Raw genomic sequence first — 27673 nt, 5'->3', positions numbered from 1 at the left:
TATTTTCCTTATTTTCCACTTTCTTAGTACTAGTTTTATTACTATTCCTAATTATTTTTTTTGAAAAAAAAATCTTTTTTTTTTTTTTGCTTAGAGACAAAGGTATGGAGATGAGCGACTATCAAAGCCAAATCACATGCACATATGGGGAATATATAGTTAGCAATTAATATAGCCAATCAAGGTTTAAATTTTAGAAGAAAAAAATATGAAATAATATTTTCAACATTTCTTTAAGTTTGATATAAAAGTTATCTAATATTTATATCGATAGAAAGAATCAAATACTTGATATAATAAATTTGTAATGTGATATATTAAACTTGTTTTATTACTCAATTAATTTTAAACTAGTCTAACATAAATATACTAAAAACATATTATTTAATTAGTTTATTCAGGCATTATAAAAATCAAAATGAGAATTCATTAATAATCGAAAAATTAAAATATAATTATTAAAAAAAAAAAAAACTAATCTTATATATAGCCTCCCCTCCTACCCCACCACCATCACCAATAGAGGCTAGCTACCAATCTTGATGATTTCATAAAATTTCAACTTTATACAACTTTCTCTATCTTAAGCCATCTCTACATCATTCATATTCATTCTATATAATAAAACTACATTTTTTTTCTTTTCCCTTCTCAAGTTTACCCAAAAAACCATAGATTAGTTATCACTTTTAAATATCAAAATTCTTAGTTCTCAACTATGGGTGGTGACAATACTGAGAAGGTATGTAATTTTACTATTTAATTTCCTCTATAGACATATAACTAGGTTATTTTTAGTTGCTCGAATTTTGAGAAAATATTAAATGGTACAAGTTGATTCTATAAAAAAAATAGTGCATTTTAAAGGATTTGACACAAGTGTGGTCGAATCGGAGCTAAAGGGATTGTTATTAGTTTGACCAAAGTTAGTAATTAGGATGAAAAATATGAGTAAAAGTTCTAGCTTCGCCTCTGAATGAATGTATGTTTGAAGAATATGAGAAACAGACGCTTTTAATTTTTTTGAATTATTGTAATATATGTAACAATTTATTTTATTCGACTAATATATATCTTTTTTTGTTTTTTGTTAAATAGATTACCATAATGATGCTAAAGGTTGATCTTCAATGTTCAAGCTGCTACAAAAAAGTCAAAAAAATTCTCTGCAAATTCCCTCGTGAGTCACTTTTTTGCAACTATTAATTTTTAGCAAAATTTTTATTTGAAAAAAAAAAGTCACTTTCTTTCATTTTATATTTCATTAAATAATTATCATATTATTTTATTAATATAAGGACAAGATATGTGTGGATGAAAACTGAGTTTTTTTTTTTTGATTTTGGTGTTAATTATTTTGGACAAGAGAAATTCGAGACCAAGTGTATGATGAAAAGGCCAATATAATCACAATTACTGTATTGTGTTGCAATCCTGAAAAAATTCGTGACAAATTGTGTTGCAAAGGAGGGGGAGTAATCAAGAGCATTGAGATCAAAGAGTCTCAAAAGCCTAAAGAATCGGAAAAGCCTAAAGAGCCCGAAAAGCCCAAGGTGGTGGAGAAGCCTAAAGAGCCCGAAAAGCCCAAGGTGGTGGAGAAGCCTAAAGAGCTCGAGAAACCTAAAGTAGTAGTCGTGGAGAAGCCTAAAGAACCTGAGAAACCCAAAGTGGTGGTTGTAGAGAAGCCTAAAGAATCAGAGAAACCTAAAGTAGTAGAGAAGCCTAAAGAACCCGAAAAACCTAAAATAGTGGCGGTGGAGAAGCCTAAAGAAGCTGAAAAGCCCAAAGAACCCGTGAAGCCCAAGGAACCAGAGAAGCCTAAAGAGCCCGAAAAGCCAAAGGAGGTTCAGAAGCCCAAAGAGCCCGAAAAGCCAAAAGAAGCACCTAAACCAGCACCACCAGTAGCTCTTCCCCCACAACCACAACCACAACCACAACCACAATTTCCGCCAGTTCCAGAACCAGTGATCGTGATGCCAGTTCAAGGATATCCACACCAACCCTCTCCGGGGATGTATTGTTGTGGGCAATGTTACGAAGGCTATACTGGAGGCCCTTGTTATCATGATAATTGGTACGGAAGACCAGTACAACCACCTCCACCACCACCATGCTACGACACATATTCATACGGATATGGGCCCGGGCCCGGGCCCATACCCTATGGACTCCCAAAGGGATGTTATGTGAACAAATGTGATTACTTTAGTGAAGAGAATGCATCTGGATGCTCAATTATGTGAATCTAACATGTTGGGCCATACTAGGGCCCTTTTTACATTTTAATTGGGCCTTTTCACCAAAAGTCCAAATCAAACTTTGGATCTATATGGCTATCTTTTTGTATGTCATTATTATAGATTTATTACTTATAGAAAATAAATATATAAGTTACTTACTTTTACAAGAAAATTTGATTAAGAGAGAATAATTTGGTTACCAGATTACTGGTTAACCGTCTTGTTACATAATTACTTTAAAAGTTTATTAATAAAAAGCACTTTGTTTATTAATTTGGTGCTAAGAAAGTTGTTGATTAATGTAGAAATAAATTAATACATTAATTTTTTCTCTTCATAATTATCTATTTTATTACAAACAAATATGCCACATCCAATCTATTTACCCCTCAAAAAAAGTATGTCCTTCTAAAATATTGAATATTTACCATTTCATCGCAATGTTAGATATATATATATATATATATATATATATATATATATATTTAAAATGATTGAGGTGAATTGTGTTATTATACACTTTAAGTGGGATTATTATTAACAAGAACTCACTGATGCAGTGAGTCAAGAGCTCTAATGGCTCTAATGAATTCAGTGATGCAGTTCACTAACTGCCATTGACGAAAGGAAGAAGAAGAAGAGAGAAGCAATCTGTATTTCTTTCTATTGTGTTATCTTTCATATATGACTTCTCCTACATTATATACAAGTGTTTTGGAAATGAAAATCATCAAAGAAGCAGAGAAAAAATGTGATCACATTAGCTAACAATATAACCAACTACCTAACTAATCATGTGACTTAACTAACTAACCATGTGACTAACAGAAAATTTAACTAACTCTCCTGCTCACCAATACTGTTAACTAACAATTCTCAATACCCCTCCTCAAGTTGGTGGTAATGATCTTACAGCCAGCTTGTTCAAAATAGCAGCATGTTTAATGCCAGTAAGAGTCTTAGTAAAGATGTCTGTCAATTGTTCATTTGTGGTCACATGTTGGATTGAAATAAGCCCCTCCTGCAACTTGTCACGTACAAAATGGCAATCAACCTCAATATGTTTAGTTCTCTCATGAAACACAGGGTTATGTGCTATGTGTATTGCAGCCTGACTGTCACAATATACCATAATGGGAGCAGAGTGAGATATTGTCAATTCATTGATCAACCTGTGCAGCCACACCAACTCACCTACCACCTTCCTAAGTGACCTATATTCAGCCTCTGCAGATGAGAGTGATATGGTTTCTTGCTTCTTGGACTTCCAACAGATAGGACTATCTCCAAGTAACACTAGGAATCCACTTACTGATCTTCTAGAATCTGGACATGTAGCCCAATCTGAGTCACAATATGCTTTCATAACACAATTAGGATCCCTTGACAAGTATACTCCCAGTGTAGGATCTTGTTTTATGTACCTGAGCAAGTGAAAGGCTGCTTGCAAGTGAGGTGTTCTGGGATCCTGCATGAACTGACTTAATTGTTGAACACTGAAGGCTATATCCATTCTAGTATTAGTGAGAAAGTTCAGCTTTCCTACAAGCTTTCTGTAATAAGTAGGGTCAGATAATGAAGTTCCCTCTTTGGCTTTAAGTTTAACATTAGGATCAAGAGGAGATGTCAAAGGTGCATATCTGATACAATCATATTCCTTCAGTAAATCAAGTGCAAACTTCCTTTGTGAAATGAGAACCCCTCCTGCAGTGTCAAGTATCTCCATACCCAAAAAATAATGAAGTCTACCAAGATCTTTAATCTTGAATGTCTCATCAAGGTATATCTTGAGTTGAGTGATTTCAGATGTATCTGTGCCTGTTAAGACTATATCATCAACATAAACTGCCACAAACACCACTAATGACTCAGACTTCTTGTAGAACAAAGAATAATCATAGTGTGAATGTGTATATCCTCTAAGAGACAAGGCTTCAGTCAATTTGGCATACCATTGTCTACTGGCTTGTTTAAGTCCATATAGAGACTTATTAAGCTTGCATACTAAACCTGGTTCATCCACATCAAGACCTTGAGGTATTGTCATGTACACATCTTCATTTAAATCACCATGCAGAAATGCATTATTGACATCAAGTTGGAACATTTCCCAGCCTTTCTTCACTGCACATGCTATTAATGTTCTCACAGTTGTCATTTTAACAACAGGTGAGTATGTTTCTGTGTAATCAATTCCAGCCTTTTGAGTGTATCCCTTAACCACCAGTCTAGCCTTGAACCTCTCAATGCTACCATCAGCTTTATGCTTCACTTTGTATACCCATCTACAACCAATAGCTTGTTTATCCACAGGCAGTGTAACCAAATCCCAAGTTCTGTTCTCATGTAAAGCATCAAATTCTTGTTCCATTGCCTTTTGCCATGCAGGAATTAATGCTGCTTCTTCATATGAATGTGGTTCATTATCATAACAAATGTTTTCAACCAAGACTTGACCTTTGGAAGCAATGACATTAGTACTAGTGTGATTATATTTACTGAACAATGCATTAGAAATCAGGTTATTTTGGTTGGTGTTTGAAACAGTATTAGAACCAGAGTTGTTCTTTGGATTAGGAAATGATAAAACATAGTCCTTTAGATGAAAAGGTATTTTAGTTTCTCTGTTGGATTTTCTCTGTGGTATAGGTGGGATTGGTACATCAGTTTGTATAGGAGGTGATGGATGTATAGATTGAGGGTTGAGAGACAGAGTTGAGTGATCATCAATTACATCTAAATGATTATCTAACAATGCATCACAAGATTCAGGATAAGTCTTTGGAATAGAGAAAAATTTGTTATTATCTGAAGAGAAAGAAAATGGAAAGATATCTTCATGAAAAATTACATCTCTTGAGATTTGTATCTTACTTGTGGCAAGACTCATTACCTTGTATCCCTTTACTCCAGATGGATAACCTATAAAGATATGAGGTGTGGTTCTTGGTTCTAGTTTGTCTCTATGAACCTTAGGTAATGTGGGATAACATAAACATCCAAAAGATCTTAATTGACTATATTTGGTTTTTCCTTATACAGCATCTCATAAGGACATTTGTTTTGTAAGAATGTAGAAGGAAGCCTGTTAATAAGATATGTAGAAGTAAGAATGCAGTCATTCCAATACTTAGTAGGCAATTTGGACTGGAAAAGCAGTGCTCTAGCTGTTTCAAGCAAATATTTGTGTTTCCTTTCCACTATGCTATTTTGTTGTGGAGTGTAAGGACAACTTTTCTGATGTGTAATGCCTTTTGCTTGCAGGAACCTAAGTGTTTCATTGTTGTTAAACTCTAACCCATTGTCTGTTCTGATGCATTTTATAGTTGTTTGAAACTGATTTTCTATCATGTTAACAAAGGTTTGAAGAACCTGTATAGCATTACTCTTGGTGCTTAACAAATATGTCCAAGTAGCTCTACTGTAGTCATCTACAAGAGTAATAAAGTATCTACAATTGTCATATGTGGTAACATGATATGGACCCCATAAATCAACATGAAGAAGATCAAAAATACTCTTGGAGTGAGTTGTACTATGAGTGAATGGTAGTCTGGTTTGTCTTGCCATTGGACATATGGTGCAAGTGAAGGGCTGTCTAGCAGAGAATTTAACAGGAATGGTAGGTATGGTTTTCATCTTCACAAAGGGTACATGGCCAAGTCTATTATGCCACAGTAGATCCACATCATCTTTAAGAGATCCAAGAGAAGTACAATTACTCAACACATTTGTATTCTCAGTAGATGAACAAACAGTCTTTACAGGAAGTTTATTAGAATCAAAAGAATCATTACAAACTGGATTTTGAAAAGGAATATTCCTACAAACATGAGGTGTACAACTACAAACAAGATCAATAGATTGAGTAGCATTTCTCAAGCACCTTCCACACATATAGTAAATGCCATCCTTGCTACTACCAATTGCCTGAGGCCTCTTCACTGAAGGGGCCTGTAATAGACAGGTTGTATCAGAAAAAGAAATTACACATTTCATTGAAGACACCAAGGACTGTACTGAAATGAGATTGTGTTTGAAAGAAGGAACATGCAATACTTTGTTTAAGATCATTTTAGGTGTAATATGTACATCACCAAACTCTGTCACTTTTACCTTGTATCTATTTGGAAGTGAAATGAGTATAGGATAGGGTAATGTTTGAATGTTTGTCAATGAAGATTTATTGTATGTCATATGGTTTGAAGCTCCTGAGTCAATGATCCATAAGTCTATGCTTGATCTAGAACATTTGCATGAAGCAGTACCAAAATCAATAGAAGAAGTGCGTAATATTGTACCTGCAAACTTGTTAGACTCAGCATTATTCTTGGAATCCCCTCCTGAACTATCAACTTGAAACTGCTGTAACAAGCTCATGATGTGACCATATTGTTTTTGTGTAATAACAGCATTTGATTTACTGTTCTCTTGTGAGCATTCTTCCCCATGAGCATTAGCCACAATCTTTCTTCCTCTGAAGTTTTGATTATTGTTCTGTCTAAACTGTTGTGGATTGCTTACTCTATTATTAGGAACATTATTCTTTGGAGGGTATCCATGTAGTTTGTAACACTTCTCTTTAATGTGACCTTGTTTCTTACAGAAATCACAGATCAAAGTACTTCTATCATTATAGTTACTCAGTTCACCATTACTTGAAAAATTAGTTCTATACCCTCTTCCACCTTGTGATCCTCTGCCAGCATTTGCATTTAGTGAGACTGACTCCATAGGTGTACGACTGGTGGGCCTGTATTCTCTTTGTTTTTCCTCTTGAATCAACAGAGAAAAGGCCTGTGCAGTAGAAGGAAGAGGACTCATCATGAGTATGTTACCTCTAATCACAGTATAAACTTCATTTAATCCCATAAGGAATTGTATCAATCGTCTATCCTGTTCTGATTTATGCATGCTATCTTTGGCACGACAAGTACATGTACATGTGCATATGCTTTTCGTGTTCAAAGTGTTTAATTCCTCCCACAACTTCTTCAACTTTGTGTAATAGACAATGATGTCTAGTGTTCCCTGTGTTAAGTCATCAATCTTCTTTTGAATTTGATATAGTTTTGCACCATTTGTCTGATCATATCTGTCTTCTAGCTCCTTCCAAAGTTCACACGAATTGCTAACATATTCAACACTATCTGCAATTTCTTTAGTAAGAGAATTCAATATCCATGAAGTTACCATATCATCACATCTCTGCCATTGACGAGCTTGTGGTGAATTTTCAGCAGGCTTTGCACAATTTCCATCAATGAAACCTGTCTTGTTCTTCACAGATAAAGCTCGTAAGATACCTCTTCTCCATGATCTGTATCCAACTCCATCAAATTGAGTTGGAACAAGTGGTGTTCCTGGATTGTCTGAGGGATGAACATAGAACACACTATTCATGTCAATTCTAGTAGTAGTTGTTTGGTTTGCGGCTTCCTGCATGGTAAACTGATGAGTTTGGATTAAAAACAGGATCGAACACAGATCCTATAATGTCAATAACGAAGGAATCTACCCCTGCTCTGATACCATAACAAGAACTCACTGATGCAGTGAGTCAAGAGCTCTAATGGCTCTAATGAATTCAGTGATGCAGTTCACTAACTGCCATTGACGAAAGGAAGAAGAAGAAGAGAGAAGCAATCTGTATTTCTTTCTATTGTGTTATCTTTCATATATGACTTCTCCTACATTATATACAAGTGTTTTGGAATTGAAAATCATCAAAGAAGCAGAGAAAAAAATGTGATCACATTAGCTAACAATATAACCAACTACCTTACTAACCATGTGACTTAACTAACTAACCATGTGACTAACAGAAAATTTAACTAACTCTCCTGCTCACCAATACTGTTAACTAACAATTCTCAATAATTATTATATCTCAATAATTGAAAGCCTTCATTTTACACTTTGTTGTTATAACTTTTTCTCTAAAATCTGCGTAAATATTTTATGTATCGAATCGTTCGTAAATCACAATTTCTTAAAAAAAATGGCCCACAGAATGGACATTTAGAAAAGGAGCTTTTCAAAGATTTACATCATTAGATAAAGGAAATTGTACCATATTGATAATGTGATATTGCTTAAATGTCAAGAAGGACAATAAATAGCTTAATAAAGTTAACAATGTTGGCTTCCAGCTTGCAAAAAATAATATAACACATTAGTCCAATAATAATTTATATATGGACAAAATATTAAACTTTGGAAAATGGCCAGCTTGTAATTGATTATGACTTAAAAGAAGTATGGAAAAGATATCAACTTTACAAATCTAAAAGTAAATATTTACGATGTATAACTATGTTTTAAAAAATATTATTAAATGCCGCAAATAGTTACTAAATTATGACATGGCAAATTTGTTCTTTGTTCACTTTTTTATCAACTCCACTCCATGTAGCTATAGCTAATTTATTCATCAAAAATACGTTTTTCTTAATATCGAGAAAATTTAAGAAATAATAAACATAATAGATATAATAAGGCTCTATAATTATTGTTTTGATAATTGCACTGTGTAGTTATATATATTTTTATTTGCTATGGAGTCCGCATTTGTATATCGCAGACGAATATCCAAGAAATATATTCAAATTTTGTATCTATACATTTAAGATTTTTTCGTAACTTCTTTTTTATATTTCACTTGTCAATATATAAAAGTAGTATTTAATTGTTATGAATTTTTTCGAAACTGTATACAAATAGCTAAGCATATACAAAATTCTAAATTTATACAGTAGAAATCTAATTATACAAATTATGAATTTATAAATTTGTATGAAGGCATACAAATCACGCGAATAACATAAATTGAACAAACTGTAGCCACATATTATAATTTTCTTAAACAGTAACTATAGTGTTAGACGTAAATGCTTGTTATTTCGAATAACTTCCCTTTAATTTAAATGGCATGGCTTATTTAAGTTAATTCTTCTTTTTAGGTACATATATAGGTCAATTTCTATTTTGCACAGTATTTAATTCGAATATTACAATAAATTATTTTGATAATTATGTATTATTTGTTCTTTAAATATATTCTGGAATATATTAATTTTTTGCCTTGTCTAATTCCTTTTTCTAGTAACTTCTATACACCTCCAGGCTCTAAGCCAAGTTGCATGTATTATTGAGATAAATATTAAATCGAAAGACAAACCTATCAAATCAAACATAATACAACTAAAACAAAAACAACAAAAAACTCACTATATTATTATTTATTATTTAGACAAGGTCCAAGTGACATGAATTTTTCAAAATCAGTTCCATAAATTGAATTTACGCGCACCTCAACTAATCTGTTAGATATTTATTATTAAATTCTATCAGCATAAACAGGTGATGATGGCTTAATATTTTTTTTAAAAAAAATCAGCATAAATAGAATATTATTGTAATTTTACTTATGAAGATTTAGATAGATTAGAGGAAGTTATTATTAATTTATTGTGTGAGATTTAAACTCTGATCTCCTATGAATTAGACGAACAAAAGAAATTGTTGTAACTTTTGTTTTTGTTGAGATTTGAACCTGACCTCCTATAGACAAATAAGAAGAAAGCAATATGATTTTTGTTTACGATGGCATTTGAACCCTAATCTCTTATTATTATAATTAAATAGATAAAAGAAATAACTATTATTTTTGTCTCTACTAAAAATTCGAACCATAATTTCATGTGCTTTTCATATTTCTTACATATTTACCATATCCTTGAAGGCCTAGCTAGCTTCTAATTTCTTCTTTCATCTTCCTTATGAATTCTTCAATCTTCCTATTGAGTTCTTCTATGCTCATATTATCTTCATTCCCTTCTTCTTCTTCTGCTATGTTCTTGGTATTTGCTTTAGCTTGTCGAAGGTTATAATATAAGTTGCTTTTTTGAGCTTGCATATCTTTTGTTATTTTATCTAATAATAAATACGATGTTTCTTTTGTCGTATACTGAGTGTCTACTTCAGCTTGAGAAAGACCATAATGTAATTCACTCTCTTGAGTTTGCATATCTTCTGTTGTTTTGTCAGATAATAAATATGTGTCTTCTACCATGCTTTTGGTGTCTGCTTTTGCTTGATATAAATCGCTTTCTTGATCTTGCATACCTTCTATTGTTTTGTCTGATAATAAACATGTTTCTTCTACTACGTTTTTTGTGCCTGTTTTAGCTTGCCGGAGGTTGAAACATAAATCGCTTTCCTTAGCTTGCATATCTTTTGATATTTGGTCTGATAATATGCATGTGTCTTCTATCATGTTTTTGGTATCTGCTTTAGCTTGCCAGAGACCGTAACATAAATCACTTTCTTGAGCTTGTAAAAATATATCTTCTACTATGTTCTTGAAGTCTGCTTTAGTTTGCCAAATGTTATAATATAAATCGCTTTCTTGAACTCGCATATCTTCAGATATTTTGTTTGTTATTTCTTCTAAATCTTCTTCTTCTTCTTCATGCACTTCTACTTCTTCATCATAAAATCCACCTTTGATTAGTACATTTTCTTGTTTATCAAACCTACAACAACTCAAGCTCTTGACAAGAAATGCAAGGATACTATTACATAGTAAAAACATGTATTTCCTATCAAAAACATGTGCAAAAAGTGGGAAAACAAGAGTTGAGAAAAAGTGAAAATAATTATAGGTGAAAAAGAAGGAGAAATCATAGGTGTAAGAAAAAAAGAAGGATATGAAAGATATTAGGACTAGAAATTGTAATGTTTTCCTTATCATTAGTTCATAGTGTATATTATTTGGTCTTTTAGCACTTCCAATCATTTGGCTTGAATAAATATTGATGAAGATATGTATCTTTTATTTTGGATCTGGCTGGTTTATGTGCATGTATGTATAGAGTATGGTCTTTTTATAGGGAGCTAAAACACTACTCAACAGTCTAACAAATTTCACATTAAAAAATAGTTCTTGTTTTTTTTCTTATTTTTTTATCAAAAAAATAAATAAAATAAAATAAATTTATATTTTATACTACCATATCTCCTATCTAATAAATGATTGTTAAGTAAACTATCGAGTTCGAAATCTCTAGCCAACAGAAGAAAGGGGTTTGCCTTCTGGGTCGAGCTCGTTATACAGGTTTGTCTAGTGCGGATTACCTCATCTATGTGGTTTGCGAACTATCGTATAGGAGTCGGGGTTTTATCAGTGCGCACCCAAAGAATAGCAATTGCGAATTTCTCTTGTCATAAAAAAAATACTAATACATACATAACCTGTTATAACATACTAATACATACATAACCTGTTATAACACGTTACAATTTATTGATAGTAAAAGATTCATTGCACTGTCTTGTATAATTTACTTATATTAAAGTATAGTATTGATCATTTTTTATTATTATACTTTTTTCTTTTAACTGTTTTGAAATACTTTATTTGAAATAAAAAAACCTATTAAATATTATATATTTATCTTTATAAAAAAAATAAAAAATTTAGGTATATATAATTAGCCTATTTTGACCTCATTTGTAAGCCTACACAGAATATTGTATTATTGTTGTTACTGTTATTGAACAGTATAATATACATAAATGCTTAATGCTTCTGGTTACAAATAAATTCTCCATAGTACTAGAGATTTCTCCTAAATAAAAAAATGGAATATTATTCAAAGATACTTTGATTGCTAAAAATTGGGGGCAAAGTGATGCATATAGGAAGTTTCTAGTATTTTTGCTTCATAATAAGAACCAAAAAGATTTTCTTTTTTAAAAAAATTTTGTTCTCATCCAACCCCACCATGAGTACATGTATATTAATCTTTAAATATGGTAAAATGTATGGTTCGAACGGTGGGAACAACCTCTGACAGAAATGGAGAGTAAGGTTATATACAATAAACTCTGATCCAATCTTGTCACTACAATAAACTCTGATCCAATCTTGTCACTAGTCTCGCACATAGCTGAAGCTTAATAAATCGAACTATGCTATTAGAAATACTATAAAAAAGCTGAGTGATGTCATTTAAACCTAAAAACAATATCTGGACAGAATTTTACAAGGGTGCAACTCCTTTCTTCAAAAGCATATCATAAACTCTATCTACTTTAGTTGCTTCTATTTGAAACAAAGGATAAGCATCTGATTTTCTAGTGATATTACCACTATAAATTTGTATTGTAAGGACCTCCTGCATCCTAAGATAATGATGCGGCGATAACCTGATTTCTTGACATAGTTGTTTCTCCTGCAATCAGAAAAGATCACACGTGAATCGCCAGAAACATTTTAAGTGTGTGGCTAACCAACCAAAATCAGAATAACGAAGAAAAAGACATTTTGATGTACATTTGTTATTCCTTGTGTTAATGTATCTGGTGAAAACTAGGATAAAGAACAAAGTGATTACCAAGTCGTATTGGTCTGTTAAATCACAACAACTCGACTTGAAACATGTGAAATGTATGGCCAATCCAACCAAAATCAAAATAACGAAGAAAAAGACATTGTGATGTAAGTTTGTTATTCCTTGCATTCATGCATCAGGTATAAAACTTGGAAGAAGAACAAAGTAGTTACCAAGTCGAATTGGTCAATTATCACAACTTGGCTTGAAACATGTGAAGTGTATGGCTAACTCAACAAAGAAAAACTTTGAAAACAGATAACAAAGCAAAAGACATCGTCATTCAAGTTTATTATTACTTGCATTCAAGCATCTGGTTTAAAACAAAGGAAAAGAAGAAAGTGGTTACCAGGTCGTATTGGTCTATTATCACAACTTGAGTTGTATGTGGGGGCTTTACTTTTTCCAAAACTAATGTGTATTTTATATGAATTTGAAGCAGTCCCAACAAATTTGTGTGGGGAGGTGGGGGTGGGGCTGGAGGATGGGGGGGGGGGGGGGCTATGTCATGTGTGTGCGCGTGTAAAGTTTGTGCTTACAACCGGTGTCCCACTGGTTGCAGCACCATTAAAATTGAACTGTTCCATTTAATGAGTCCTAGACGCAAGTCTCAAAGAAATAAAACAATTTAAAGTTGCTAAAGAATTCCTTTCAAAAACGGAAATCTGAAAACTTACAGGTTCAGATAACAGTTCTCCTGCAGAAAAAGCTGGAACACCTGCATTGGTGTCGGAACTCAAAATCGCCTGGCTACAAGGTTTTCTATTTGAATGTATTCCAAGTGACTCAGAAGAAGCAGGTATGTTCAGGCTTTCCTGGCTCATTGGGCCAATCTGAGAGCTTCCCTTTCTCGGAACACCTTCTTCAACTTCCTTCTTCCTTTTCCTTTCTAAGTACCTATCAACTTCAGCAGACGAACGACAACCTGCAGCTTTCGCTTCCTGCATAATTTTGTAGGAAAGAAAGTGATTCCTTTTATATTTATAACTCGTCGTATGTGGGCCAGCTTGTGAGCACCTTGACTAATTCCACGGGATACTTACTACCTCCCACGAGCAGCATAGATTGAAAGAAGTCACCTAGTCTCTATGTCCATTTTTCCTTGTCCAGTTTGAAAAACCAACAGACAATTTTCCTTATTTACCCTTATTATTAACTGTAGTCATTTCCCAAAACATTGAATTTATTGTATTCAAGGGGTTATAGTAATATAAACATTCTATTTATTGTATTTTTGTCTCCGTTGGGTGACCTCATGGTTCGCAACCCACTTCATTGACCACTAGATCATACCCTCGGGTGTTAGGATAGAAAGTGATTTTGTATCACGTTTTGCTAATATAGTCATAGATTAGTCAAATGACATATGGTTCTAATTTTATAAATTTACTGAGCTTCTATATACAAGCCGACGTTTAGTTTCATTAAAAAAAAAGGTACAAATAAACAACAGAGCAGAGTTTCGCACCTTGAGTTCTTGTATTCTTTTCAGATATCTATGTTCTGAGACCACAGCCTTAAGTAATTCTTCATGCTCCTCCTTCGAGAGAAAGCGCATAATGGCATCATAACATCGGCATATACCTTTCTCTTCTGGTGACAAATTCTTCTCAAATTCACTTGGCTGGAGTAAATTCCTCTCTAGAATAAAAACCTTGCGGCGTTTTCTTTCATCAAGCCTGCCATTATTAGTTGAAACTTGACTCTGAAGGAATACGATAACTGAAGAAATCATGAAATATGTGACGGAGGAAAGAAAAAGTACCTCTTGGAATAGATACGCAGAACACGCAGCTTAAGTTCGCGCTCCTCTTCAGTTTCAGTTTCCTTGAATTCCATATCAGCCAATAGTTGCTCCGCATCATTATCATATTCAGGATCAAATTCTTGCCTCTTGGGAATATATCCACTTAATTTCATCAATGAGGATCCATCATCCTTCAAAGATTTCGGTTTCTTGCCTCCAAAATTTCTGCCTGAATTATCTGCCAACAACAAATTTACTTTTAGCGTTCATATTATTACATGTTGCTTCATTTGATCTATTTATCTTGCTGTTTTGTCGTTGTTATTTTCCTTTCCACTATGATTTGTCTACCCTTCTTTTGAGCCAAGAGTCTATGGGAAACAACCTCTCTACCCCTCAAAGGTAGGAGTAAGGTCTGGGTACATCCTACCCTATGCATACTGGGTATGTTGTCGTTGTTTTTGTAATGAATTAACTATAACTGAGCAATTCCTTCACAAATTTTTTCAGTGATGAATGGTAAGTTGTCATACCTTCAAATTTAACAGGTTCATTTTGATCTTTGATTAGCGTTTTGCTGGATGGCTTTTTTATGCCTGTGATTCCTGCAGCATCCATGCTGTTAGCGGCTCAAAAAGTCCATAACATAAAGTAAATACTACATTCAGATAGGACCAAAAAGGGTCTTACCCGCATTGGATACAGAAGTTAAACGTCCTGAAGGACCAATTTTATGAGTGTCTTCAACTCTAATGGCAAGCACGCAAGAAGAAAGTTAGTACTAGATGATTAGAACAGACAAAATACAATAAACCATGTACACAGAATATAGAATATGATATTCATACTTGATTCGAGACGGAGAGAACGATTCATCTTTAGGAGCAACATCACCAAGTGAAGAGAGTCCTGCAATTGCCACAAACATCAAATGTAACAAAATGTTGTAAAGATTCATCATAATCGAGATAAAACACTCAACTCCTAGTACTACGTGAATCCCTATTTTTTCCCACAAGAATTCCCATCAACCTATCCGAATCCCCGCCCTCACCATGATCTCTTTGCAACTAGTTTGCACCCATGAGAAAGTAGTATGCAAGCAACTATAACATACGACATTTAATTTGTCTATTCACGATGAATTGGAAATATCTTTTGAATCCTTATGTATTCCACTATCATTTGTATAGTTGAAGTAAAATTTGATTTCATCATCTTTTTGGTTATTTCAGTTTGATGTTAAAGTTGTTTCATTTAATTTCACATCCTTTGATGTTAGCTTTTTGTAATTTAGACTTGATTTTTTCTTTCACAATTTTCCTCATAAAGTACTCAAAGATTTTATTGAAAACAAAGAATCAAGAAGACCACAAAGGTAGGGGAAAGGGTCACGCACATCCTAGCCTCCCTAGGCCCACTTGTGGGATTTCACTGGGCATATTGTTGTTTCATGAAATAAGGAAAGTAAAGACCGAAACTATCAATAAAAACAAATTATAGATTCAGTTTTTAGTGAATGGAGAGCATTGAGTTGTGGGGTCTCTTGTATTAATAACGATTAAGTAATTAACTAACAACTTAAATTCCATATTTGACCATAAATATCAACTCATTGTAAAAGAGAAGTAACAAAACTATCATCTACAGAAGTAGAAATAAGTGATGCTGTGATATATATACCATATATTAGATAACATTCATAAAGAGATCTCCTAGAGTTACTATTGTTTCCTATTTATTTAGTTGATAGATATTTTATTAGTACAATAAAGAAGATAGACAAAACACTTCTACATGCAGTATAGATAGAATCATTTCACAGGCCACTGCTAGTTATTTAACGAGATATGTAACTGCAAACATTTTGATCTCGAGACCATCACTTATGTTGCAGCAAGCATGTTCGTTATTCTAATGGTAGAAGATCAGGCTATCAAGAAGAACAACCACGTAAAGTAACTAGAGAAATTAGAATTGAGAATTAGATTCCTAACCTTTCTTATCAGTGAAATTCCCTTTAGCCATGGCAAGGAGTTCCATTCTGTTTTTCCCCATGACGTGAGTCATATCCTGGAAATGGAAAAGGAAAATGCAGGTGAAATGGTGAGTCAAAAGAATTAAACTTGCAAAATATTTCTGATAAGTTCTTACTGGTAGAGGAAAGTAAGGTGACTTTAAGTACGCATCCTTAAAATGGTCAATGCAGGCTTCTTTTGTCTTTGTTCCGACATGCTCACCTACTTCAGCCCAATTACCCATGCCATACATCTCAATTCCCTAGGCATAGCAAATTCAAGGAATCAAGACAATAAGAAAAAGGGGTATTGGTGTTATAATTACTTAATGGGAAAAGTTAAAGGTCAATCTCAGTAATAAAGAAAGACACGAGGTGTCCAAAAAAGAGGGTTCTCAAAAAAACACCTCAAGGAGCAACATCTCTTCATCAGCATTCCAGTCTGGGCAAATAAGCGGGAAAGCTAAGATATCCTGTTCAAAGACATGAAGGTCGTTACAACAATGCACCAATTCTGATACCTACTGCAAGAAGATGAACGTTATCTCCCAAACAGGTGCGGGAACCATTAAAAAACATGAAGAAAGCTTCTAAAAACCATGCATTAACAAAAACATCAAGTCCATACTGTAGTGCACTTTTTTTTTCTTTTGGCAAGTGAAGTTTTTTCATATGTATTACTACTAATATGACAAGCTTGAACAAAGAACTAACTGTAGTACCATACTTATCAACCGATAAAGAAAGAAAGAAAGAAAGAACTAACCATAACCCTATAGTGGTGATGGCTTTTGTGGGGATGCACCTCAGCACCAACAGAGAAGCACTCTATACATAGGTCAAAATCGTAACATACAGCACATTTTATACGAGTTCTCCCGCTAATGTCTTTGTTGCAATAATTGCAGTGATACAAGGCCCTTTTGCCATCAGCTGTCCCTTGACCTGAGTAATCAAAAGAATTATGTCAACATATGAGTGGTTGCAAATTTGAAAGACTCCAAAAGTAAGTTATGGCTCATGCAAATGATATACAAATTTGCAGCAGCTTTTAGGACGGAAATTGCACAAAATTTGGATTTTTGAGAAGTATAAGAAATTATCGGGTTAAAATAATTAGAAAGAAGAAGAAAAAACTATTAGTCCCTCAGGCATCAGACCACAAGTTTAGAATTGCATCGCACAAAATAAAAAAGGTCAAATTCCTTTCATCCATTCAACCAATCAACCCAATAAAAATCTCAAAGGGCTATGCTCTATGCACTGAAAACATTATAATGATTTGGAGACATAATCTTGATCCAAAAAAAATCCCTAAGATGTTTTTCTTTTACACGAACACTAGGACCCAGCAGTGGCCCTTCCCCACTTTTTGCTCCCTTGATGATTTAAATCCCCGGCCTCAAGGTCGGAGGAATGGGGTGCTTTTCACTTGAGGAACCCCTCTTTTCGAACACTAGGCAAATGCAATACTGTTTCTGAACATCTCTTACTAAAGAATTCTACCTCCAAAGTAAGGAGTTAGATTATTTATGCAAGCTCCAAGATACCTCCACCATTACTCAAATATTTCAAAATTATGTTTGGAACCTGAAATAACATTTGCTATGCTTTTATTTAATAATTTAAAGGTTGTTGCCATATGTTCATACCGAAAAAGTTGGGGATCTAAAAGAAATTCATGCTTGCAAGAAACAGCTCCGACATATTGGTCTATAAAAAATTGAGTTACAATGACATCATTGTGAAGGTACACATCCAGAAGAATCTGCACTTTAGGAATTTATCCTTCTCTGGTGAAAGGACATGAATTGTCATTTCAAAAATGAAAAGGGAAATAGGATCCTGTTTAAAGTTCAGTCACCGTTGATTTCATCTACCAGTAAAACTGACTAAGTTAATGGAAAAAAGACCTTAGCCAGATCGCAAAATTCAAAAACCTAAAATGAATTGAATGGATAGAAAAGAATATAACCAAATATAATAAGATGCCATCCACAAGAATCAGAACTAAACTGAATTTAAATAGTTAAAAACTAGTTAGATGAAACTTACCAGTGGTCGCAGATTCTAAATTGTCTACACTTGAGGCATTCTTTTTCCTCCTTGATCTAAACAAAGGAAAACGGGTAATAAAACTACAGGATATCAGCAAGAAACAAGTGAGAAAAGATAAAAGACAGTATCCACTCTCCTCTAATGCCATTAAAGACATAAAATTCACAAGTAATGCGCACATATCATGATCATTAGTACGTCCTATTCTTTGGAGAACAGAAAAGGGTATATAAACAATGCCAAAATTCAATAAGCTTGCTCATAAATTATAAGGGATTGTCAATGTGAAATTAGTACCCCAGCTAGTGCAAGGTAGAGGAAGGGTGAGCATATATTGTACACAGTCTTCCCCTTGCATTTCTGCAAAGAAGTTGTAGGTCACGGAAGAGCAATCTACCATTGCGCAGATAATCACTCTCGCCCCATAAAAGCACATACTAGAGCTAATTCTCAACAATTGACTAATCATTACCATCTAGTCTTTACCCAAAAAACAAGTTGAACCCAACAAATTATTACCTATGACCAGCTTGAAACCTATAACTAGAAGACACTCGCCACAAGTTACTACTCGACGTTACCAATAAAAAATTTAATCTTTACCAGAAAACAAGATAAACCCAACCCATTAGTACTTTAAACCTACACATTCTCAACTATCGACTAACCATTTACGAATAAAAATCTAATATTGCAACTCTACCATTGCGCCAACGCTCATCCTCGCACAATATAAGCACAAAATAGAGCTAATTCTCAACATTTGACTAATCATTACCAGTAAAATCTAATATTTACCACAAAAACAAGCTAAGCCAACCAAATCAATACTCATTACTAGTTTGAAACCTATAACTCGAAAGATATACAATTGACTACTCAATGTTAGCAATAAAAATTTAATCTTTACCAAGAAAACAAGATAAACCTAAACAATTTCACAGCCACTAGTACTTAAAACCTACAATAAATAACACTTTCAGTTATTGACTAAAAATTCAAATGATTAACACAAAAACTAGAAGCAAAAAAAAAATAAAAAAATTCAACACTCATTATTAGTTTATACAAATTAAAAGACACCCATAAACTAAAAAAATACTGTTAAAATTAAAGATGATACAAAAAAAAATTTAACAAAATTCAACCTTTGGCTGGGATCTTCATCAGCTTGAAAATTCCCACGAGAGCGACCCATTTAACTCTGAATTGATTTTGATAAATTTTTTCAGTAAAATTTCCCAATTTGGAAATTTTGTTGATACAATTATTGGACGTTACACAGAAAATTTTGGGTTTTGATAAATTTTTTCAGTAAAATTTCCCAATTTGGAAATTTTGTTGATACAATTATTGGACGTTACACAGAAAATTTTGGGTTTTTTTTGGTGAAATTCATTGGGTGATTTTTTATTTTTATTTTTTTAAGAATGGTATTTGCTTTTTCCCTCTACAAATTACTTTTTTTTTTCAGATATATATTTTTTATTTTATTTGTTTCTATTTTTCTTCAAGTCCTTTTTTATAGCTTTAAAAATATTTTAAGTTATGAACCATCCTCGATCTAATAAATAATTTTTCATTATAAAATATAAATTTTAAATTTGAGTCTTGTGAATGGAATCATTATTTATTTGAAATATTTTATTTTGTAACGTAACATTTCCTACTTGAATTTAAAATAATCAAGGAGTAAAATAAATATCAAGTTCATTATTTTTTTCATTTTGATGGTGTTTGGTTAAAAAAATTGTTAGAGAAAATTAGTATTTTAGATGACCTTTGCAAAAAATAGTTTTTTTTTCTAACCAAACAAAACTAAAAATGGTAATAAATGCTTTTTTGTTTAAATTAGTAAGATTTTTAGTTAATTAATTCATATTTTGTATATTTTGTTTACATGAAAATATTATGATTTGCTACATATTTATCATACATTATTCAATTTCCGAGAATGATTCAGTATAGTTTCAAAGTTGAAGTTGAAGCCTCATCTCACAAAATAAATATTTTGTTTTCAAATCAAACTTTTTGAAAAATGATCGAGAATTGCCTTTAGAAAAATTCCATTTTAAAAAATATATAATTTTCAATTGATTCGTTTTTCTTAGAGTTTCTTTCTCTATCGAAAGAAATGAGATTATCGTGAATACACATATTAATTAACCAAATTTACCCAACATAAAAGCAATCAAGAAAGGATTTGTTCATTTTTCGAGATCTCAAAGAGCGTGAAAATACATACAACTAGTATAAAATTTCTTCATACAATTTGGTGGAATAAATTAAAACTCTTTTGGTTACAAGTTAAAATTCTTTGTTTATACAACACACATGTAAAACTAAAAAACGAAGTAAAATATAACTAAATATATATACACGTTATAACTCGTTATTTATCGATACACTTCTAAAATTAAGAAAAGAGGTGAAGTATAACTCCACCAACATTAGTCTTAGATTTATTTTTTACAAAAGAAAAATCAAAATCATTTTATTATACAATAGTTTCAACATAAGACAACATAGTACAAAACACCAAATATCCACCAAGTTACTCTACTCATCACCTAGCATTACTTTTCCTTATCTTCTTGATAATCGTGGTATCGAGGTCAGCTTTTGCACATCTCGACAAATTTACAAGGATACCTGCAATTAACTCTGTCCACTAACGCTCGGAGAGATGATCATCTAGCATTACTCTTCCCTCCGTTGTTTCCGTACAAACGAAAGAGACTGAATGCTGAAATACCAGAGAGGGCAATCATGCTAAGGCTAACTATTAGAGAACTTACAATGCCTTCTCCAATTTGGTTGCAAAATTTTCCATACAAATTGCAAACTTTCATCCATTGTAGCTCTGGTTGACCAAACTTGGAAATTACTCCAGACTGAGCTGCTGCCGCCACTGCCGCCAGACTCAAGTAGGCCATCAACTGCACGCGAAAAAGACGTCACTGTATTTTAATCTGTTGTAGCACGTAACTTGTCTTTTTAGATTACTAGTCACACTTCTTCACGGAGGCGTAAATTTGAAAAAAAAAATTACAAATACACTCTTTTTGAACTTTGATGTTTACAGTACTCTAGAAGGCTAAAAGAGTATAATTTGAGTATTGCATAGCAAATGAAAAGTAAAAAAAAGGCATAATACATAAACAGACACTCGAACTTGACCTCAGTTGGCAAGTAAATATTTAAAACTTTGATAGTGCATATCTAGACACCTCAACTTGATCTAAACTGACAAGTAATCATCCAACTTGTCAAAAATGTATCTCGTGGACACTTGATGCTGACGTGGAACATGAATTTTCAATTTTTGAAGGTTTCTAGATGATCATTTGAGTGTTCAACTGACACGGAGATGAGTTGAGATGTCTAGATGTGCATACTCTAAATAGTTTAGAGTGTGGTTGTCACTTGTCAATTGAGACCAAGTTAAAGTGTTCATCTTAATGCCCCAAAAAAGATATAGTTAAAGCTAATTGAACTACCCTTTAAAGATGGTCAACAACATTCAACATTGAACTTCCTAACTGCTGGATTTGGACCACAGAAATAGTACACAAGGTTTGACGGGTCTTACAGGTAAGACAGGATGATTTTTATATTTTTTCCATGTATTAGGGGTGTGCATCATTTCTGAAGTCGAGGAAATATGGTCAGGTCGATGAGGATTCATATAACCGGCCTCAACTGGTTTCAAACTTAGGCATAGGCGTCATTGTGTGTCATATTTCTGAAGGTTTATATGAGTTGATGAACTATACGACAGATTTTCCAATATAGTATCCAAAAGACAAGCAATTTGGGCCAGAGCCACCTACTTATATGGAGCATTCATTTCATATTTTAAGTGCAGATACATTTAATGTATTCATCCAGTTTCTGGTGTCACAATTTATGGCAGTGGCTTTAACTACTGGTCCCAAAAAGTTGATAGACTAAGAACTTGTTCTTAAAAGACAGCATTAGACTGTATTAAATGCCCCGGGGAAATTGTTGAACAACAACATATCCCGTGTAATCTCACAAGTGGGGTCTAGGGAGGGTAGGATGTACGGAGACTTTACCCCTACCTCTGTAGGGTGGAGAGGCTGTTTCCGGGGAATTTGTTAGATAGAAAATACGTGGTAACACCAAACCTTCCGTCTTCAGCCTTCCCAAATTCAAAAGTCTCACATATTGCTAGTTAGAGGGTTTAGCGGTCAAGATAGGACGGTCATAAAACATAGAAGAATCGTCCTGTTTTCAGAATGTATAGAGACAATTGATCGAAAGATTTTTCTAGTCAAAACCAGTAGCGGGTCTGTACTCACCACAGGTCCGAAAGAACCTGCTGGCTGCTGCAGAACGCTACTATATATGTGTGTGCGGAAAAAAATGGGCATATATATAGAGAGAGAGAGCAGAATTGACCAACTCTAAATCTGAGATTAGCCATACGGGTACAAACAGTTTTGTCCCACAAGTTATATGCAAGAAGACCTTTTGTACTGATTACCAGGATAATAAGAGAAGTAGTGCAAAAGCAGGTGCCAAAACGGGGATAAAAGCATTTAGAGCACTAGGAATGACAAATACAATCATACCAACACTAACGAACCAGCTCCTATTAGAACTTCAACATAAGCGTGTTACCGGCTACATGTTCATGATACAAAATATATTATCCATAATACTCAATGAACAACCCCAACCACCCTAAAAACGGAGTAAAATAAAGTGCATCTATGATAAAGTGCTAAAGGATATGCCTGATTTGAATCAGATCAGTTTCTAAATGCAGCAGCAGATCCTCTAACAATGTACTACATTTGGAGAAACCCGACACACATCCATCGACATTTTTGAAAAGTTCGAGCAATTAATTCAACTTTTAAAAGGGTTAATTCTAAAAACTCTTAACTAGTTAGCTCTTTTTATCAATCAAAACTCGGAAACAACAACTAATACAAATATCTTGTACCTGATCACCAGAGAAAATAACCCAAGCTAAGGGCTTGTTGAAAAGAACACTTCCTCTTATCATACTGAAAATGCACCTTAGAACTTGAATCAGAGAGTAAGCAGCAGCTAATCCATTGGCTATAACTAAAAATCTGAAAAGAAAAAAAAAATGTTCAATTTTTTAACAAATTTTAGATCTCTACCGTTTATGAGTGTATTTGGCATCGAGAAAAATATTTTTCAAAACTTCTGAAAAATATTTTCTCTATCTTAAAACTGAGAAAAATACTTTCTTGATAAAAGTAAAGAAAACAAATTTCATCAGTCCATCCCACTCCTCCCCATTCCACCCTCCTAGCTCCCAACTCCACCACCCCGACATCCCACTGGTAATATGAATATTTTTGAGATAATATTTTCTTTTTGAAAAATCAATTATTTTCTGAAAAATATTTTTCTTCGTACCAAACGCACATGTTTGGTATTTTTTTGTTGCGTTTGATGGCTATACTTAGCGTAACCATTAAAGTTGACCTCATGTGATCAAGAGGTCATAGGTTTGAGCGGTAAAAACAGTCTCTTATAGAAATGCAGGGTAAGACTATGTATGGTAGACCCTTGTGATTTGGCCTTACTCAAATCTTTTGCATAACGAGAGCTTAGTGCACTAGACTATAAAATCTTCTTGTATTTGGTAATTTAACAAAATTATTATCGAAAGATATTTGTATATAATGTAAGCAAATACTATGTTGGTGGGGTGGGGATAGGGCTATGAGGCTAGGGTGGGGTGGGCTGGGTTGTTTGGAGGAGATAATTAATGTGAATGTATGTTTTTTGAAAAATTTGAACCACCAAACCAAACATAGAAAAATTGAAAAATATTTTTTTGAAAATGTTCTACAGTTCTACTCCATTACCAAACACACCCTAAAGATTAAAGATTTGAACTTTGTTGAAGTTCTTGCCTAAGTTGATGATTTTTCCCTATTTTCTCTGTTTGTTTCGCTTCGTTTTAGCTTGTATTTCAAAGATTAATAATCTTTGAAATTACAAGGTACAAAAACAAGCAAAAGATCGAGAAAATAGAGAAAAATCATCACTTGCACAATAACTTCAACAAAATTCAAATCTTTAATCTTTAAACCGTGTTTGGTATGGAAGAAAATATTTTCAATATTTGGTTAGGTTAATTTTTTTGAAAAACATTTTATAAGTTAAACATTTTACCCAACATAGTAATTAGCCCTTGAATACTATTTTTAGCTTGATTATCAAATACAAGAAAAAAACATTGAATACTATTTTTAGCTTGATTACCAAACAAAAACAAAAAAAAAAGAGAAAAAACATCACTCACACAAAAACTTCAAACAAAGTTCAAATCATTAAAATATTTTTCAATATTTAATTTTTAACCAACATAATATTTACCCATTGAATAATATCTTCTACTTAATCACCAAATTAAAAAAAAAAAGAAGTAAAAACCATTCATTCTCCAAAGAAAAAACTTCCTCTCATACCAAACACACCTTTATTTAAAACACAAACTACAAAAAAAACAAAGAAAAAACATCACTCACACCAAGAACTTCAACAAAGTTCAAATCTTTAAACCTCTTAGTATGTGTTTTGGTATGACAAAAATATTTTCCAAATTTAAATAAGTGACATTTTTCTCCAAACACATACCATTGAATAATATTTTCTCCTTAACTACCAAATACAAAAAAAAAAAAAAAAAGCATTCATTGACCATAAAAACACAATCTTTCATACCAAAAAATACTTTAAAAAATAATTTTTCATACCAAAAAATACTTAAAAAAAAAATACTTACACAAGAACTTTCATATCAGTGAACTTAGCTTCTTTCTTGATTGAGAATATAACTTTAACTTGACTATCAGTTCCAATAAGAACAGCACCAATAATTGCTAAACCTAAAATTAAACACCTCAAAATCACCTCTATAATTCTTACTCTTTTATCAATTACTTTCAAATTACTTCCATGATGAACTGGAACATTCCCAGGACTCACTCCAATCCCCAAATAACTCATAATTATTTTTTTTAAGAGAAAATTTTATTTTTTTTGTACTATAAAAAACTTTATTGCCCTTATTTGTGGCCTTATATATATAGGAAGGATTTTTCTAATGAACTTTACTCTCTTCACACTTTTTATGTGGGAGTAGTAGAGTACATTTTTATTTTATTTTTTTAACTTTTTGTGGCATTATTTTAGTAGTGCATTTAATATCTGTTCAATTTATTTATCGAATTTTGACTCGTAAAATTTTAGAAAGGTAATTTCATTCTTTATAATCATAAATTAAAAGTAATGTGGAATCACTTTTAAACTTGATTTATTATTTTAAATAAAAATGTTCGATGACTAGTCTTATATATTGGTTTTGTTAGAAACATAGAAAAGAAAAATAAAGAAACTTTTAGTCTGTTTTAAAAATAATGATTCATTTTCTTTTTTATAACACTTTTAATTTTTTATCTGATATATCATTTGGTACATTTGATATAACTTTTAATTTTTAAATCATAATATTAAAAAAAATTCTTAAATTTATTTCAAGTCAAACTAGATCATTCTTTTCTAAAAGAAAGAAATATTATTTTCATAAGAATCTATTTTTTTAGTGAACTGATTAAATTAAAAGTAAATTGGAAAAAAATCTAATCAATAGCATAATTTTTCAACTGATTCACGATGTGTATATTATTAAAAAGTGACTATCTCTTTTTAAACGAGTAAAAGAATAAGATAAATAAATTAAAATTATTTCAAAAATAATATTAGATTTCCAGATATTATAGTGGTGGAGTTGAGCTGTAAAGTGTAAACACATCAATATGACTTCTTTTTTATTTTATCTTTTTGATTTTATATATTTGATATTTGGCATTAAAAATCAAATTAATCTGAATATTTGATACATATGTAAAAAAAATTTAAAAAAATAGAATTTAAAAAAAAATGTTTCCAGAGCAAGTGGTCCTACTTTAATGGCTTTGAGCTTTGGCATAACAATACCAAAAAGAAATTAAATGGTTGTTATGTATTATTGTTAATAATGTTTACATAGTCCACCTATATATTCACATGATGTTATTACCAGCATAATTATTATATATATTATGCACATGATGTTATTACTTTGCAAATAATAATTAGGAGCAACAAAATAAGAAAGGTTTGTCTTTATAATTTATGATAATATATTTATTTTTTTTGAAAATTTTGAATAGGCCTCGTACGTCACTTGATCACGAAGAACAAAAACCAATAAATTTTGCATTGAATGAGAAAAATCTGAAAAGTGGGGTTAGCATTAAATAAGAAGTAGCTAGCTTGGGAAACAAAACTTGAAATTTAGGACACAAATAATGGGAAGAAGCCAACATTTTTGAAAACATAATTATTTTTTATTCAATCTATATCATATAACTAGAATTTGAAAATAATAATGACGCAGATCTAATAATTGTAAAGAGATTGTTAGATCTAATAAATGTAAAGAGATTGTTTCTTAAGAAAATATTTTATTAAAGTAAAGTATAATAATAAACAGCGCAATAATAGGAGAGTCGCATAAAAATTAATAATTTTTTTAAACAACAAATAGCAATAATAATCAAAATATAAAAATAAAAAAAACATGTAATGATCAAATTGAATAAAAATAATAATGATAATAAGTAATTAAATATATATTTTAATTTTAATTTTTTATTATTTTTATTCACTTTTACTTATTATATTTAAATTTGACAAGCAAATAAAGAAAACAACTATTACCATACTTACTTTACCACTTTATCCCTTTAGTAATTTATTTTAATATTCCCTGTAATCCATATTAAATGAATTACCGGGATAAGAATAAATCTCACTAATGGAGGATAAATATGAAAAGAAAAAAAAGTTTCACCCATTTTTTTTAAATTTTGAATAATTCACTTATTTTGAATAAATAATAAAATCTCAACAATTCAGTTAATGTAAATTAGATGGAATATTAAGTCTTGGGAAAAATTATTTGAGGAATAAGCAACTAACGTAAATTCGCCTGTATCTTTTCTTGATACGTTAAAAATAGGGTAACTTTCACATATAACAAACAAAAAATTCATATTTGTATAATATAGCAAACTTTGCATAATTGCGCTCCATAGCAAACATAAAAACTGTATAATTCGCTATATATATACAAGTGTATAATTCGCTGGCCTAA

General features: G+C 32.2%; 4 protein-coding genes across 5 annotated transcripts; 1 reads left to right on the top strand and 3 right to left on the bottom strand.

Annotated features, from left to right (window-relative positions):
* Window positions 1–515: 515 nt before the first annotated feature.
* PKE1 (drought-related protein PKE1) lies at window positions 516–2524 on the top strand. The gene is made up of 3 exons (NM_001346454.1): window positions 516–742; window positions 1099–1180; window positions 1369–2524. The coding sequence occupies exons 1-3, from the start codon at window positions 719–721 to the stop codon at window positions 2241–2243; spliced, it is 981 nt and encodes a 326-aa protein (NP_001333383.1). The 5' UTR covers window positions 516–718; the 3' UTR covers window positions 2244–2524.
* A 3534-nt stretch (window positions 2525–6058) lies between these two features.
* Window positions 6059–7214, bottom strand: LOC138348950 (uncharacterized). The gene is made up of 2 exons (XM_069298562.1): window positions 6542–7214; window positions 6059–6194 (listed from the first exon to the last, which is right to left on the bottom strand). Exons 1-2 carry the CDS (start codon window positions 7152–7154, stop codon window positions 6160–6162), a joined length of 648 nt encoding a protein of 215 aa, XP_069154663.1. The 5' UTR covers window positions 7155–7214; the 3' UTR covers window positions 6059–6159.
* A 4880-nt stretch (window positions 7215–12094) lies between these two features.
* Window positions 12095–19955, bottom strand: LOC101246532 (transcriptional adapter ADA2b). 2 transcript variants are annotated; one of them, XM_004239768.5, is made up of 13 exons: window positions 19608–19955; window positions 18457–18512; window positions 17168–17346; window positions 16809–16874; window positions 16539–16664; window positions 16382–16457; window positions 15233–15293; window positions 15075–15133; window positions 14918–14989; window positions 14403–14622; window positions 14106–14316; window positions 13315–13578; window positions 12095–12478 (listed from the first exon to the last, which is right to left on the bottom strand). In XM_004239768.5, the coding sequence occupies exons 1-13, from the start codon at window positions 19655–19657 to the stop codon at window positions 12287–12289; spliced, it is 1632 nt and encodes a 543-aa protein (XP_004239816.1). In that variant the 5' UTR covers window positions 19658–19955; the 3' UTR covers window positions 12095–12286. The 2 variants fall into 2 exon arrangements, with proteins under 2 accessions (XP_004239816.1, XP_010321392.1); XM_010323090.4 differs by lacking the exon at window positions 19608–19955 and adding an exon at window positions 18757–18863.
* An 859-nt stretch (window positions 19956–20814) lies between these two features.
* Window positions 20815–25669, bottom strand: LOC101246825 (CASP-like protein 2B1). The gene is made up of 3 exons (XM_004239769.5): window positions 25259–25669; window positions 23435–23567; window positions 20815–21398 (listed from the first exon to the last, which is right to left on the bottom strand). Exons 1-3 carry the CDS (start codon window positions 25480–25482, stop codon window positions 21150–21152), a joined length of 606 nt encoding a protein of 201 aa, XP_004239817.1. The 5' UTR covers window positions 25483–25669; the 3' UTR covers window positions 20815–21149.
* Between the last annotated feature and the right edge of the window lie 2004 nt (window positions 25670–27673).

This window comes from Solanum lycopersicum, chromosome 5 (assembly GCF_036512215.1).
Source record: "Solanum lycopersicum chromosome 5, SLM_r2.1".
In the NCBI taxonomy this organism is placed as follows: Eukaryota; Viridiplantae; Streptophyta; class Magnoliopsida; order Solanales; family Solanaceae; genus Solanum; species Solanum lycopersicum.
This window is presented reverse-complemented; position numbering and strand designations above follow the sequence as displayed.

Coding starts and splice junctions, on each gene's coding strand:
- PKE1 (NM_001346454.1), top strand. CDS start 719: ATGGGTGGTGACAATACTGAGAAG. Junction 743..1,098: donor GTGGTGACAATACTGAGAAG/GTATGTAATTTT, acceptor TTTGTTAAATAG/ATTACCATAATGATGCTAAA. Junction 1,181..1,368: donor AATTCTCTGCAAATTCCCTC/GTGAGTCACTTT, acceptor TTTGGACAAGAG/AAATTCGAGACCAAGTGTAT.
- LOC138348950 (XM_069298562.1), bottom strand. CDS start 7,154: ATGCATAAATCAGAACAGGATAGACGATTGATACAATTCCTTATGGGA. Junction 6,195..6,541: donor TGAGTCTAACAAGTTTGCAG/GTACAATATTAC, acceptor TGTCTATTACAG/GCCCCTTCAGTGAAGAGGCC.
- LOC101246532 (XM_004239768.5), bottom strand. CDS start 19,657: ATGGGTCGCTCTCGTGGGAATTTTCAAGCTGATGAAGATCCCAGCCAA. Junction 16,458..16,538: donor CACCTTACTTTCCTCTACCA/GTAAGAACTTAT, acceptor TTCCATTTCCAG/GATATGACTCACGTCATGGG. Junction 14,317..14,402: donor CTGCGTATCTATTCCAAGAG/GTACTTTTTCTT, acceptor TAATAATGGCAG/GCTTGATGAAAGAAAACGCC.
- LOC101246825 (XM_004239769.5), bottom strand. CDS start 25,482: ATGAGTTATTTGGGGATTGGAGTGAGTCCTGGGAATGTTCCAGTTCAT. Junction 23,568..25,258: donor ACTGATATGAAAGTTCTTGT/GTAAGTATTTTT, acceptor TTTTCTTTTCAG/ATTTTTAGTTATAGCCAATG. Junction 21,399..23,434: donor TTATTTTCTCTGGTGATCAG/GTACAAGATATT, acceptor TTTCGCGTGCAG/TTGATGGCCTACTTGAGTCT.